Consider the following 13911-nt stretch of genomic DNA (forward strand, 5'->3'; position numbering starts at 1 on the left):
AGCAACCACAATGCACCGGGGCATGACGGGACACACGAATGAGTTCGGCCATGTAGCCTACAGAGGGTGTTTATGAAACAATGTTTCACCAGAACGCGATTCATACGCGCAAATGTTTGTCAGCACGAAACACCAAACGGCGCACGTTAAGACAGAAACGAGGTTTATGTGAAAACGTCGCCAAACAGCAAGAACTGTGCGCTCGGCGCTGTCGGTGTGATTTCATTTATATTCCACACAGGATAAAATGTGTACGGAACCACACACGGTAAACTGCAAATAAACGAAAGTGCGTTAGTGATTGTACTGTAATGACTGCAGGAACAAGAATGAATGGCATTCGATGCTCTTTTAAAAATTCGGCATTATCACGTTATTACACCTTTATTAGGGTGAGAAGGGCTCCTCGGGGAAAGACCTCGTTTAAACTAGCGACTAGACTCAAAAACACAGAAAAACAAACCCATGTGCATGCTTTCTACTTATTCCGTTGAACATAAAAACGTTAGGGGGGGCGTAAACAGCTGTAGACGTAGCGTTTGAATTATTACGTTAAAAATATGTTCTGATCTCGTGCTGAGAAACCAGTGGCTTATGATAAATTCCACGCTTTCTGCGCGTTTACTCGTCTGTGCGTTCAGTCTTTCTTTGTTGAAGTCCTCATTCAGATGAGAGGCTCCGTGAGGAGGAAGAATGCTCGGACCCTTCTGTTCAGTGGGCGGGGCGATTGGGAGGTTCTGCACATGCGCGTCTCGCGCTCACGGTTACCTTTCTGAAGTCTGTCAAACAGCAGTTCGCTCTGACCGACAGAACGGTGATCGGGAGACGCGCTAGCCAGTGTATTTAGCACTAGATAGATCAGTCCATATTTCATCTGAGCTGTTCGCGGATCGTCGTCGTGATTGGCAGTCGCTCATGAAGTGCCCGAAGCGACGCAGCTGAGATGCGCGACGCGCTGTTAGCGCCCGTCAGACGCTTCCCGTGGGCGACCAATGTAGCGCTGTACGGCTGCCTGTTCGCGGGCGGAGATTTCGTTCACCAGTGCTTCTCGGGTAAGGAACGAGTGGACTGGACTCACACCAGAAATGTCGCCGTAGTCGCGTTCAGTTTTCATGGCAACTTCAATTTCTTTTGGATGCGCTTTCTGGAGCGACGCTTCCCCGGTAACGCGCTGCGGACGGTGCTGCGGAAACTGCTGCTGGACCAGACGGTCGCCGCGCCGCTCGCCATCAGCGCCTTCTACACAGGTGAGCTCAGCTGACTTTCGGTCCGACTGAGGTGCTGAGATGCGCGCAGGTAGAGCTCAGGTGTGTCGTGCTGTCATTGGGCAGGTGTGAGCCTCGTGGAGGGCAGAGATGAGATTCTGCAGGACTGGAAGGAGAAATTCCTCAACACGTACAAGGTAAGTTTAGGGACTCGACGAATCCAGATGCGGATCTGTGCAGCATTATGGAGGAGACCGGAGAATGGCAGAATTACGAGGCAGCAGGACAGCGTCACATTCATCGGAGTTCATTCTTGTGTTTGTTTCTTTGTGCAGACGGGACTGACCTACTGGCCCTTCATGCAGGTAAATCACGGTCACGCCACTCTCACACATTTCTGCAGCAGCACACGCGGGCTGTTGTCTGTGATCTGAATGAGGGATGTTTGTTCTCACACGTTAAAGGAGAAGTCCACTTCCAGAGTAACAGTTTACAGATAATGTACTCACCCCCTTGTCATCCAAGATGTTCATGTCTTTCTGTCTTCAGTCCTAAAGAAATGTAAACATTTCAGTTTGAACTTCCAAAATGCAGTTTAAATTCAAACGAATGCGGTTGTAAACGATCCCAGCCGAGGAAGAAGGGTCTTATCTAGTAAAACGGTCGGTTATTTTCATTACAAAAAATACTATTTATATATTTTTTAATCTCAAACGCTCGTCTTGTCTTTCTCTCCCTGAACTCTGTGTGTTCTGGCTCAAGACAGTTAGGGTATGTGGAAAAACTCCAATCGCATTTTCTTCCTCAACTTCAAAAATCATTTCAGAATCATCCTACATCGCTGCAGAAGAACAGACACAGTGTTTGCAAAGAAGATCAAACACCGTTAACAAAAAAGGTAAAACAGCGATATAGGACGATTTTGAAGTTGAGGGAGAACGTGAGTTTTTCGACACACACTAACTGTCATGAACCAGAACAAAAACAGTCCAGGCAGAGTAAGACAAAACGAGCATTTGACATTAAAATGTATATAAATAGTATTTTTGTAATGAAAATAACCAATGGTTTCGCTAGATAAGACCCTTCTTCCTCGGCTGGGATCGTTTGAAGCCGCATTTAAACTACATTTTGGAAGTTCAAACTCGGGGCACCATATCAGTCCATTATATGGAGAAAAATGCTGAAATGTTTCCCTCAAAAAACATCATTTCTTTATGACTGAAGAAAGAAAGACATCTTGGATGACAAGGGGGTGAGTACATTATATGTGATTTTTTTGGTTCTGGAAGTGGACTTCTCCTTTAATGCTTTTCATGACACACAGTTCCTGAACTTCGCTCTGGTTCCTCCGCTGATCCGCACTGCTTTCACCGGCTGCTGCGGCTTCGTCTGGGCCACGTTCCTCTGCTTTTCCCACCAAAGCGGAGACGGGACCATCACGGCAGCTCTGGACTGGATTCGTGACGTAGAGCACAAACGAGAGGAACGGATGTCTGGAAAGGACAGGCCTGAATGATGCTCAGGGGGAAAGTGAAGGACTTGAGATGCTCCTTCATGTTTGTACTCTGCGCCGGCAGTCTGTTTCTGTTTGTTGTTGTTGTTTTAAACACTGCAAAACATGCAGAGATTCATTCATTTGACTAGTCTGTACTTGCTGCAGATCCAATTTTATTTCTTTCTTTTTATTTTTTAGGCTGGCTTTTTTAAAAGACTAAAAATTATTTAATTTTTAAAGACATACATTTTATTTAATTCTTCCTGTTTTGTCTATGTTTTTTGTTTCATGTTTGTTTCTGTGTCATTCCCATAGTTCCTGGGACGTAAGTGTAGTGACTGTGCTAATAAATGTATGTTTTTATTTGTGCATGTATTGTATGTGTGTTTGGAAGGGGTTTATTTAGTATTATTTATCTCTCTGGAAATATGCCAGGTTTAGCCTTCACAATTACAAATGACTGATCACGAAGGGGTCTTTTTAACTGAAGGGTTTTGCTGCAACCGGCTGCTGACATCAGGTCACGTGCTGTATTTCTGTCAGCTCTTTGACTCTGTGTTTGATGCTGTTGGTTTTGCCTGCAAGATACCTTAATATATAATATGATAATATGAGCTAAAACGTTATGGAAACCTGTTTAAATGCTTGTATTTTCTGTGTATTTGTGTACGAAGCCGCTAAATCTTAATTAAAACGTGCATTTTCCTTTACGTTACTTTCAGTATTTTATTTTCATCCATTTTTTAAAGTATTTGCACACTACAGCAACTCCAGTGTAATGAATTTATTTAAAATGTATTTAATAGGTCAGTGCTTATTGTTTAGCGAACCATAAATATCTTGAATATCTTCATCTTCTTTTCTTTATTATTCAAATGAATGAATCATCGGGGGGAGAAATATTACTGTCCTGTGTATTCTGTATTTACTGTAAATGATATGCTAACAGAATAAAACCACGTCAGAACTAACTTTTAGACATTTGTTGTTTTGGATTATTTAACACAGGGGCAGGGGCGGATCTAGAAAATTATTTTTAGGGTGGCAAAGGGGTGGCATGGGGTCTATGAGGGGTGGCAACACCAAAGCAAGCCCCCATGCATAGTTTTTGTAGATTTATAGTCTGACATACACAGTTGCGTTCACAAATATTGCATTGCCATTAAGTAATCACCTATACTGTTTAAAATGAAAAAATAAATAACAACATTTCAGTGTCCATCATGGCACCAAGTCAATAAACAATGAAAAAAAAAAAAAAAAAACTTCAACAGGTTTTACAGTAAATGTTTCTGAGCTGGTATCACTAAAGTAGACATGCGGTTCTATTAAATTACTACTTAGATGGTACAAATCACATTTTAGTGCAAGTTTAAGATGTTATGCCAATGATTTCATGTTAATTTCCTAACATTAGAAAGAAATATTATAATATCAAAGCACTGAAACTGGATCAGTTTTGGAAACAATGTTTGATTTTCTGTTATTAACAGAGGTGGGAATGTCTGTAATCACCCAGAACACACTATCAACCATAAAATCTAGCAACACCTCAGCAACTGCATAGCAAGAGCCTAGCAACCACCCAGAATATCCTAGCAACCAACTAGCAACACTTTAGCAAACATCTACAACATCTAACTGAGCAAACTATTTATGTTTTTAAACAAGACTTTAAGACAAGCCAGCATACATTTGTCTTTCAAACGTTTTAATCTAATTATTGCAGGTATTCTTAAATGCTTACAATAATTTAAAAAATAATTTTTACTCCTGACACAAGACTATATCTCTAGGTAGTCATTTCTCAGTTCTGCAAAAATGCAGTAGGCTACACATTAAAAAAATGGTTATAAATAAAATTTGACAATCACACTTTTGAAGGTGTACAACATGTGCTACAATTTACTGTACATACAGAATAGTTAAAGTCCATCATCTAATATACTGGTATTGTACTATGTAATTATACTGTATTTGTAAGTATAATACCCATGTAAAAGATTCGTTAACTTCTCTCCTCTCTCCTTTGTTGGATGCAGATGTTTTGATTGGTGTGTCATCAGTTTTGCTACTTGAAGGGGTCATCGGATGCTAAGTTCACTTTTACATGTTGTCTGAATGTGTGTTGGCAGTGCTTGTACAAATCCACCCTATAATGATAAAAATCTATGCAGTGGTTTTTAATTAATCTGTAAAAATAATATTCCCTTTTTCAGATCGAGCCGTTCTCAGATGCCTGTTGTTGTGGCGTCACACAGACAGAGGCCACACCCACAATAGTTGATTGACATGAACGTCTTACCTCAGATCAGCTGTAACAGTCCAGTAACTTTCCATGTTTCGCTGCCGGAGCAGGGATGTAAGTTAGACAAGAATATCTCCGATTGAGCGATTGAGGTGTTGTGTTGCTGGATGTAATAATGAACATAGTGGTCGTCATTTACTCCAGACATCTGAGCCGCTGAAGATGCAGTGGATTACGTTTGTTTGTGAAGGGAATGAACCTCCCGATCTACATATATCCGTCTATGTTCACGCGAATCATTCGTGATCCAGCTTCACTTACAGCAGAAGTGAGTATAAGGGTTTTTTAATGAATCTTTGCGATCGCCTTTCCTAATAATGTGCTAGTTAGCAAGTTTAGCGGCTAAACGCAGCTAAATGTGGCTAAAGTAAACAGGCGCGTCACTCCACAGGGACAAGAGAGGGGCGGGGCGAGCAGAGCTCATTTGCACTTAAAGCAGCCTCGACCAGAATGAGATGATTTTTGTAGAGTTGATTTTGTCAAGGTAAAAAGGGTGTTGTTTTACACAACCATTGAGAATTTTTACCCAAAGTATATTATAGACTTTTCATTAAGACCCTAAAGAATCATATCAACTTGTGGAAAATGGGCATCCGATGACCCCTTTAATGTTTAACTTACTTAGTGTTAAACTTTTTGAGAAATGTGTCTTTGTTTTGAGCACTGAATGAATGGTTTGGGAAAGGAGCCAACTAAAATCAGTTACATTTTGTTAATAGAGAAATAGAGAAAACTGCAATACGACCAGATGCTTACCTAACTCTGCTATTAGTTTCCGTGATCGGCATCTTCTTACTGATTTCATGCTATTATTGTTTCGTCGGATATGGCAAAAAGTCCTATATCCATGATGAAAGTGGAGCGAGAATCGGATCACCAAACAATTACGCGGTAAATCTCAGACATATTCGGACGGGATTAGATTTCTCAGGGGACTTCTGAGCAGTAATTATCTTCACGAACAAATGTAAAACAATTCGTTAGTGAACTGGGCCGCGCTTTGTGTTTTTGTCTCAAAAAGAACCGGATCATCATAACAGTCATTTGCTAATGAAGCCGTCTACACTGGGCGCTCCGCGTGCGCGTGCAACCATCGTGCACATTTTTATTGAAAGACGTGTTTTTTCCATTATTTTGCGTTACGCGGTCATCGCTGCGGCTGAAAGGTAGCCAATGAAACACTGCTTACATTTATATTTTATTCTGTGATAATTCTGGGGTGGCAGTTGCCACCCCGTGCCACCCCGGTAGATCCGCCCCTGCACAGGGGTGCCCAACCCTGTTCCTGGAGATCGACCTTCCTGCAGAGTTCAGTTCCAACCCTGATCAAACACACCTGTCTGTAATGATCAAGTGCTCCTTCAGATCCTAACTGGCTGGTTCAGGTGTGTTTGATCAGGGCTGGAGCTGAACTTGGCTGGAGGTTGAGCAGCCCTGACTTAACAGGTGTAATGGTTTGGGTATGACACGCAGCTGTCATGAGCTAAATTGAGCACAACACTTTTTTCTCTGTTAATTCATTTGTACAGTGTAATTATTACTGTTAGAGAGTAATTATTATTTACTGTAAGGTTCGTGACTGATAAGTATATACGATCAACGAATCACACATTCAATAAAAAGACTAAACGTTGTGTTCTGCTGTTCGTCCGTCATCCTTTGTGCGCATGCGCTCTGCATCCCTCATCACGGTGACGTCACGGAGCTTCATTCCGTCAAGATGTTCGGTTTCGCTAATGAGCGCAGATCAGCGTGATTACGGCTACGAGAAAGCGACAAAACCAACGAAATCCGAGATCAGCGACATCAGCACTGACCATGGAGTTAAAGAAAGCCATTTCCGAAAGCGAAGGGACGATGAAAACATACGGAGCGCTGCAAGAGACAAACCGGAGCAGAGACAAAGGTGACAGTCACACAGATTTTCATCTTGTTATCAGATATCATATTAGCCTTAGGATCGGATGTGGTTTCGCTGTTGTCATCAGACGTGATATTAGTGTCTCTATCAGATGTGATCTGCGTTATTATCAGACATGATAACAGTGTTTCTGTCAATGCGAAGTTAGGCTTCTTAGACACGATTGCCGTGTTGTTATCAGATATCATCTCAGTCTTATTCATTATTTCAACAAATGTAACTGAATAATTCAGTTTTCATCAACTCTGATCCCCTCCCGTGTCTTTGAGGGTCACCAGTGTATTTTTTGACGTGATTCTTTCATTTAGAAACAGGCATGTGTTTCTCTTCACACGTTCAGTGCTGTATTTCATTTGTCCAGCTGTGGACACAGCAAGATTTTATTTATTTGTATTAAATATTATTATTGTTATTATTATTATTATTATTATACAACATATACCATTTTTATTACACGAATGATGTGTTGTGTGTAATGGCATCCTGTGGTGGTGGAAATGACATGTCATATGGAGTCTTATCCTGTCAGTCGTAACGCGTAAGTATAGAACCAGCTCCTTACCTCAGTGGTTCCTCCATCAAATAATATTTCTACTGCTTTATTACTAATTTTAGTCCTTTTTTTTTAGTAATTAGTCAAGCTTGAGCTGTCTGCCTGGACAGCAGGCCAAATCGACTGACATTTATTACACCCAAGAGTTATAGGAGCAGATCCGCTCGTGAAACTTTATTGTAATAAAACAGCAGCCTCCTTTGTTTAGCCGAAGCTGATGTTGTAGCTAGCGCTTCATGTGCTTCTCCAAACATCCTGTGTCTCACATTTCACCTCAGGTACTTCAGTCGCTCTGTTGTTGCTAAGAACTTTTAGTGGCATCGATGGCGGCATTACATTCAAATTTTTGTGGGGACTAAAAACATTTCGCAATAAATCATCATTGTAGCGCAGGGCTTCTCAGCTGGTGCTCCAGATCCACTTTCCTACAGAGTTTAGTTCCAACCCTAATCACACTCACCTGACTTCAACTTTCTAGTAATCAGGAAGATCTTGAAAGTGTCCAAGAAAGTTTTAATGTGACTGAAAGTCCAAACAAACAGAGAACATGTGACAGAGCCTCAGATGCTTAATAAACAAACACGTCCAGGCGGGTGATGGAGCAGAGGAGGATAAAGGGCCAGACCCGTGAGCTGGGAGACCAAGGCAGACCAGCACGATCAGGAGAGCACAGTGTTCTGGACCGGCCCCGGACGTGCGGTCTGAGGACCGGGATCCATCCTCTTCCAAAGCGGAGCGGATCGGCTTTGCTGTAGAGCTCATTCCCTCGAGGACCATCAGTGCAAAATTGAGCTTGAACTGGGTCACTGAGATCAGCGCAATAAAGAGCGATAAGAGAATGGTCCAGGAGGTGTGTGTGTGTGTGTGGGACAGGAGAAACTCCAGAGACTCACAACTGTGGTCCTCGAGGAAACGGTCACCCCGGCGGAGAAAGATGAGGCCTGTTCCTACGTAAGGCAGTTGCTCTGTAACATGGGAAGCAAAGGATGGCAGTAGGAGATTTTTAATAAAAAGAGCAAAACCAGAACAAGGAACAGGTGAAACAGGGAACCGGAGCACGTACGTCTAAACACAAGAGGTATTAGGCTCGTTCGAGGTGCGCAGACCGAACGACGTATGACAGCGAAGTAAAGCCTGTTCATACAGACAGACGAACGAGATAACAGGGAACACAATAGTGGTGACCAAATCACTAATAAAACTACAAAAGGACTACTAAACCCAACAGAGGAAACCAAGAAACAAAAACTATAACATAAAAGTCCAAACAAACAGAGGATGTAATAGTGACCTTTTTATAACAAAAATGAAGCTGAAGAAACGCCCACTGTGTGTCTGACCAATCAGAGATTGGCCGTCCATTTTTTTTTAGAAAACTATTTAACACAATCATTTTATCTCTATATTACCCCTAAGTGGACACAACTGATGTTATTATGCAAACAGTAAGAATATTGTTTCTACAGTATCGACATACTGTCATGACAAACCCTGTTTACCAAATGGAACTTTTCTATTTTATTCCACTTCATTATTATTTTCTCACAAAAAAAAGGGCAGACGAATGTTTCTGTGTGACGGAATGCAGTACTGAACTGTAGAATATCATATCGCTGTCTGAATGAAAACGATCCCAAAACAGAGGAAGTGACTGACTGTTTAGAATTCCTAATCCTCTGTCCATGACCTCTGACCTCTGTAAGGTCATAAACAGCTTTATAATAACCACAAGAAAGATGAACTGAATCACTAAATGTGTCCACCTGGGTGAACCTGAGCAGAAATGACATAAGAAATTAAAAATCCCTAAAAGACTGATTCGCACACACTGAGACTCGATGAAGAAAAGTGACACAGCAGTGACGAAGAACACATATCTGTATCTGACGGTGCCAGAGAAAACGGCTACATAATGCGCACACACACTCACTCACTCGCCGTCTGTTTGTACCCAAGGCCAGATGGACGTGTCCATGGCTGAACGCTCCATGTCTGCAGACGAGATCGAGGCGGAAATGGCTCGGATTCAGCGCCTGCGGGAGGTGCTGGTGAGACGCGAGTCTGAACTGCGCTTCATGTGAGTAGCTTCTGCATTTACTGCATGTTCAAGTCAAGTCACCTTTATTTATATAGTGCTTTTAACAAATCAGACTGTGTCAAAGCAGCTTTACAGTATTAGGAAAATAGTGTGTCAATAATGCAAAAGGACAACAGTAAACTGAATGCAGTGACACCATTCTCCAACTCAGTTCAGTTCAAATAGTATCTTTCGACGACATCACTGGAAATGACGTGTCCCCAACCACGACAGCACGACGGAACGAAACACTGATTTTTCTCCTGAATTTTCTGGAATGACGGAATCTGAGCCGAGACTGGTTTTCTTTTATGTTCTTCTCAGGATGGATGATATTCAGCTCTGCAAAGACATAATGAAGCTGAAGCAGGAGCTGAGGAAGATAGTGGCAGTGCCAGGTGACTGACACACACACACACACACATGTTGTTTCCATGTTTTTTGGGGACATTCCATAGGCGTAATGGTTTTTATACTGTACAAACCGTATTTTCTATCGCCCTACACCTAAACCTAGCCCTCACAGGAGACTGTGCACACTTTTACTTTCTCAAAAAAATTCTGCATGATTTATAAGCCTGTTTCCTCATGGGGACCTCACAAATGTCCCCACAAGGTCAAAATTGACTGGTATTACTGTCCTTGTGGGGACATTTGGTCCCATAATGTGATAAATACCAGGTGCACACACACACACACACACAGGTTTAATAGTCAAGACAAATTCAACAAATGTTTCCATTCAGTAATTAGGCACATATTCCTTTGAATCGAAGTAGTTCAGTGGAATCCCAGCAAATGAGAGGCGAGTGAACGGCGAGCGGCCGAAGTGACGTTTATATGACGCTGCCGTGTCCCAGACTGCATTCATGTGTGTCTTTTCATCTTTCACACAGACGCAGAGAAGACTAAGAAACATCGTCAGAGAGAAGAGAAATTAATCCAGGAGATTCATCAGCTGGTGCAGAAGAGAGATTTCCTGGTGGATGACGCCGAGGTCGAGCGTCTGAGGTGAGAGACCACAAGTCACGTGTTTTATTGGGGACATTTGACTCTCTGAAAGATTTCTCTGCTCTGAGGTTGGTCTCTGTCTAACAGGGAGCAGGAGGAAGATAAAGAGATGGCCGAGTTCCTCCGACAGAAGCTCAGCGTTATACAGAGTAAGAGTCTCTCACATTCACGATCCGTGACGTTTCTGTCACTCGACTCACGCCGGCATCTGGCGCTCGCAGCGTCACGTTAGGCTGTTGCTAGGTGACGAGCATGAAGCGCACGCGGTAAACAGTGTTGAAACAAAACACGTTTGAGCTCAGAACAGAAAAACGTCACGCAATCACCAATATAACTCTACAGCCTCATTTTGTCGTTCGTACTGGCACGTTCACATAGCGGCACATCATACGATTGGTTTCCTGACACCGATTAGACCTTTTTTTGTTGTTGTTGTTGGAGAGGTCAGCGGCAAACGGCTTAAAGCTGAAACGATTTTGTGTTACGAAACGCCAGGTCGTGTGACACTTGCCGATCGGCTCTGTTTCTCGCCGCAGGAGCTCCGAAGCCCAGAACGGCTGAACCTCCAGCCAACAAACCCTCCATCAGCAGGAGCGGCGCGGCCCTCATTAAGGACTGCTGCGGAGCCACTCAGTGCGTCATCATGTGAAGATCGCTGAGATTCCCCAAACGACGTGAAGCGATTTGATGAATATAAGTTTGTTGACCGGAGCATTAGAAAGACGTTCAGCCCCTCTGTGATTCTGCAGCATGTCGACGACTCCGTCGGGAGGAGCGGAGGAGCACGAGGAGCACGAAACACAAAACTCAGCTCAAAGAGAAGCATTTGTTCATTCTTCACCATAACGATTCGAGTCACGAAGAATCGCTCACAAGCACAACAGAATCACCGTCAAACAGAAACTTAGTTAAGAAACGTTAAATAACACTGATCAGAGTTCATAAGCGGTGTGTATTAGATGCTCATCTGACAGTTTGCAAACACTTCATCTTAGACATTAGGAACCCCTGTTAAAAACAACAATCACTCACTTATGACGACTGAATTCATCCCATTTCATGGACGACTCACCAAACATTAAAGTGATTCTGACGTTTAGGGTTTTGTTACTCTGCTTCTTCAAACAGGAACATGTTCATGAACACAGAAGTGGATCAACACAACCGTGTCAGTGATAAATACGTATAAACATGAAATCTATGTTTGGAGTTTTAGCATTTCTTTGCCTTTTGAAATGTGGTGGTATTTAAACAGGCCCGATAATCAGAAATCATTAGACATAAACTGAATGAAGCAGTTCATCAGCTTGTGAATATTCTGCTAATAAAGTTTCTTCCTGCAGTCTTGTCGCTCCTGTTTTGAAAGCTGCTGTTCTGATATTTAAGCTTTGTTGTGCTGTGAAAGTGTTTGCTTTTTTCTGTATCTTTGCTTTTTTACACACTGAATGTCATCAGTTCTTCACCCAAAACCTATGAATGCACCGAACGGATAAAACGTCTGTTTTATTTTAACACACAACTTTCTTTGAAAACACTTCACAATAAGGTTCCATTTGTTGACAATAGTTAACTGCATTAGTTAATATGAACTACCTTGACTTTACTGTCCTACCGTAACGTAAGTGCCAAAAACACAACAAAACCCCGCCGCAATCCATTTGGTAGCCCTGAATTAAGAGATGATATAATATGACATTTTTTGGAGATTTTTTTGTTCTTCTGCTTTATTATCTGTATTACTTCTGGGTGTCTTTGATGGTTGTGTTTCTATATTTTCTTTAAAATCACATTTCAGATCATTTAGATTCAGCAGGGTTTGTAGAAAACGGAGTACATACAAAACACTCTAGAAATGCTCCAAAATCTATAAATATACCTCTAATCCTGGATTGCTTTTCCATTTGTTTATACTGACCTAAAAAAACAGTGACTCTTGAATGCATTTTTATACAGTGAGGTTTAACACCAACTACAAAATAAGCAGGAAAAAAAGATAAAAAAAAAGAAAATTACTAATAATTATAAAAACAAGGGTCAATTGTTGTGGTGGGTATCCTATACTGTACATTTTACTGCAGCATTTCAGATAACATGACATGACAATATTATACTTTAGAGGGCTGTAAAGACCTCATTTCCGTAGAAGACATAAATGGCCATAATTTTTTTTTCTACTTATTTTAAATAACATGTCTATAGGCCACAAGACTGGAGAAATATAGTGACTTCTTGAGTGTTTTCTTGAATTTGGATGCATGCTACTCCACAGTAGACAGGAGTTGATTTTTTATTTTATTTATTTAATTTTTTACATACTAGATTGCACCTCTCAATAAGCCTCTGAAGTGAAATAATGGCATATTTCTTTAAAATCCCACAGTAAAATGGTTCCATATGAAGTGTACATATGATCTGAAATGTCGTCTGGCCATTCACGTCTTCTGCTTAACAGAAATGAGGTCTTTGTAACGCTCTGAAGTGTAGTAATGTCACATCTCAAAAACACTGCAGTAAAATGATTTCATAAGAAGTGCGAATATAGTACGGGACCCGTATAAGAACTGACCATTGTTTTCTTCTCCTTACTGGAACGAAGGGTGTCTTTACAGACTCTGGAGTGGAATAATATTACAAAAATTGGATTCATTATGTATATTTTATAAGGCATCTGAGCACTGTTTTTTTTTTTTTTTTTTTTTTTTTTTTTTTTACACTTTCTAGTAATTAGTTCTTAACAGGGCTCTGGAACTAAATAAAGGCTTATTATTATTTAAACTAATTATCTTTTTTCCCCACTTTGTTACTGACGTTAACCCCAATTGTATAAAAACGCATTCAGAAGAAATGTCGTTCCTGAAACGACCGTTATCGCACTGTTAAACCGTAGTACCTTTCTTCCTTGTGTCGTTCCAAATCTGCACGATTTATTTTCTTACACAAAACACAAAAGATCTTGTGAAGATGTTGGCAGGAGTTTTGCTGCCTACTGACTTTCCAACTGTATCGACAAAATACTGTGACATTTCTCAAAATATCTTGTGTGTTTTACAGAAGACTCTCGTCCAAAATAAGATCTTTATCAGAGGGTTTTAACGGACCATGAAACGAGCACAAACTCAAACAGGTCAGAGATTTCAGGGACATTCAACAGTACGTCTAGCGTTTGAGAATGTTGTGTATATGTTAGCATGTACGCCCTCACCGTTACACGAATCACACTTCGCCTTCGTGAACATCTAGTTCAATATAATCCGAATCAAGTTCTGCGTTGCAGATGATGCAGGTAAAGACTAAAGTGTGTCAAATGTTTGAGACAAAAGTTCTTCCCTAAATTATCC

General features: G+C 41.3%; 2 protein-coding genes across 3 annotated transcripts; both read left to right on the top strand.

Moving 5' to 3' along the window:
• Positions 1 to 45: 45 nt before the first annotated feature.
• Positions 46 to 3680, top strand: LOC127166649 (mpv17-like protein). 2 transcript variants are annotated; one of them, XM_051112089.1, is made up of 4 exons: positions 55 to 1247; positions 1332 to 1402; positions 1541 to 1570; positions 2533 to 3680. In XM_051112089.1, the coding sequence occupies exons 1-4, from the start codon at positions 944 to 946 to the stop codon at positions 2722 to 2724; spliced, it is 597 nt and encodes a 198-aa protein (XP_050968046.1). In that variant the 5' UTR covers positions 55 to 943; the 3' UTR covers positions 2725 to 3680. The 2 variants fall into 2 exon arrangements, with proteins under 2 accessions (XP_050968045.1, XP_050968046.1); XM_051112088.1 differs by having other exon boundaries at positions 46 to 1247; positions 1332 to 1570.
• Positions 3681 to 6688: 3008 nt separating this feature from the next.
• Positions 6689 to 11379, top strand: bmerb1 (bMERB domain containing 1). The gene is made up of 6 exons (XM_051113464.1): positions 6689 to 6917; positions 9442 to 9562; positions 9887 to 9960; positions 10459 to 10573; positions 10661 to 10722; positions 11110 to 11379. The coding sequence occupies exons 1-6, from the start codon at positions 6830 to 6832 to the stop codon at positions 11220 to 11222; spliced, it is 573 nt and encodes a 190-aa protein (XP_050969421.1). The 5' UTR covers positions 6689 to 6829; the 3' UTR covers positions 11223 to 11379.
• Positions 11380 to 13911: the final 2532 nt, after the last annotated feature.

This window comes from Labeo rohita, chromosome 6 (assembly GCF_022985175.1).
Source record: "Labeo rohita strain BAU-BD-2019 chromosome 6, IGBB_LRoh.1.0, whole genome shotgun sequence".
NCBI lineage: Eukaryota > Metazoa > Chordata > Actinopteri > Cypriniformes > Cyprinidae > Labeo > Labeo rohita.

Bases quoted from the DNA above. Each gene is read 5' to 3' on its own strand.
- LOC127166649 (XM_051112088.1), top strand. From the start codon at position 944: ATGCGCGACGCGCTGTTAGCGCCCGTCAGACGCTTCCCGTGGGCGACC. The intron at 1,248-1,331 runs GTGAGCTCAGCT...GTCATTGGGCAG, and splicing joins CATCAGCGCCTTCTACACAG to GTGTGAGCCTCGTGGAGGGC. The intron at 1,571-2,532 runs GTAAATCACGGT...CATGACACACAG, and splicing joins CCTACTGGCCCTTCATGCAG to TTCCTGAACTTCGCTCTGGT.
- bmerb1 (XM_051113464.1), top strand. From the start codon at position 6,830: ATGGAGTTAAAGAAAGCCATTTCCGAAAGCGAAGGGACGATGAAAACA. The intron at 6,918-9,441 runs GTGACAGTCACA...TTTGTACCCAAG, and splicing joins AAACCGGAGCAGAGACAAAG to GCCAGATGGACGTGTCCATG. The intron at 10,574-10,660 runs GTGAGAGACCAC...TCTGTCTAACAG, and splicing joins GCCGAGGTCGAGCGTCTGAG to GGAGCAGGAGGAAGATAAAG.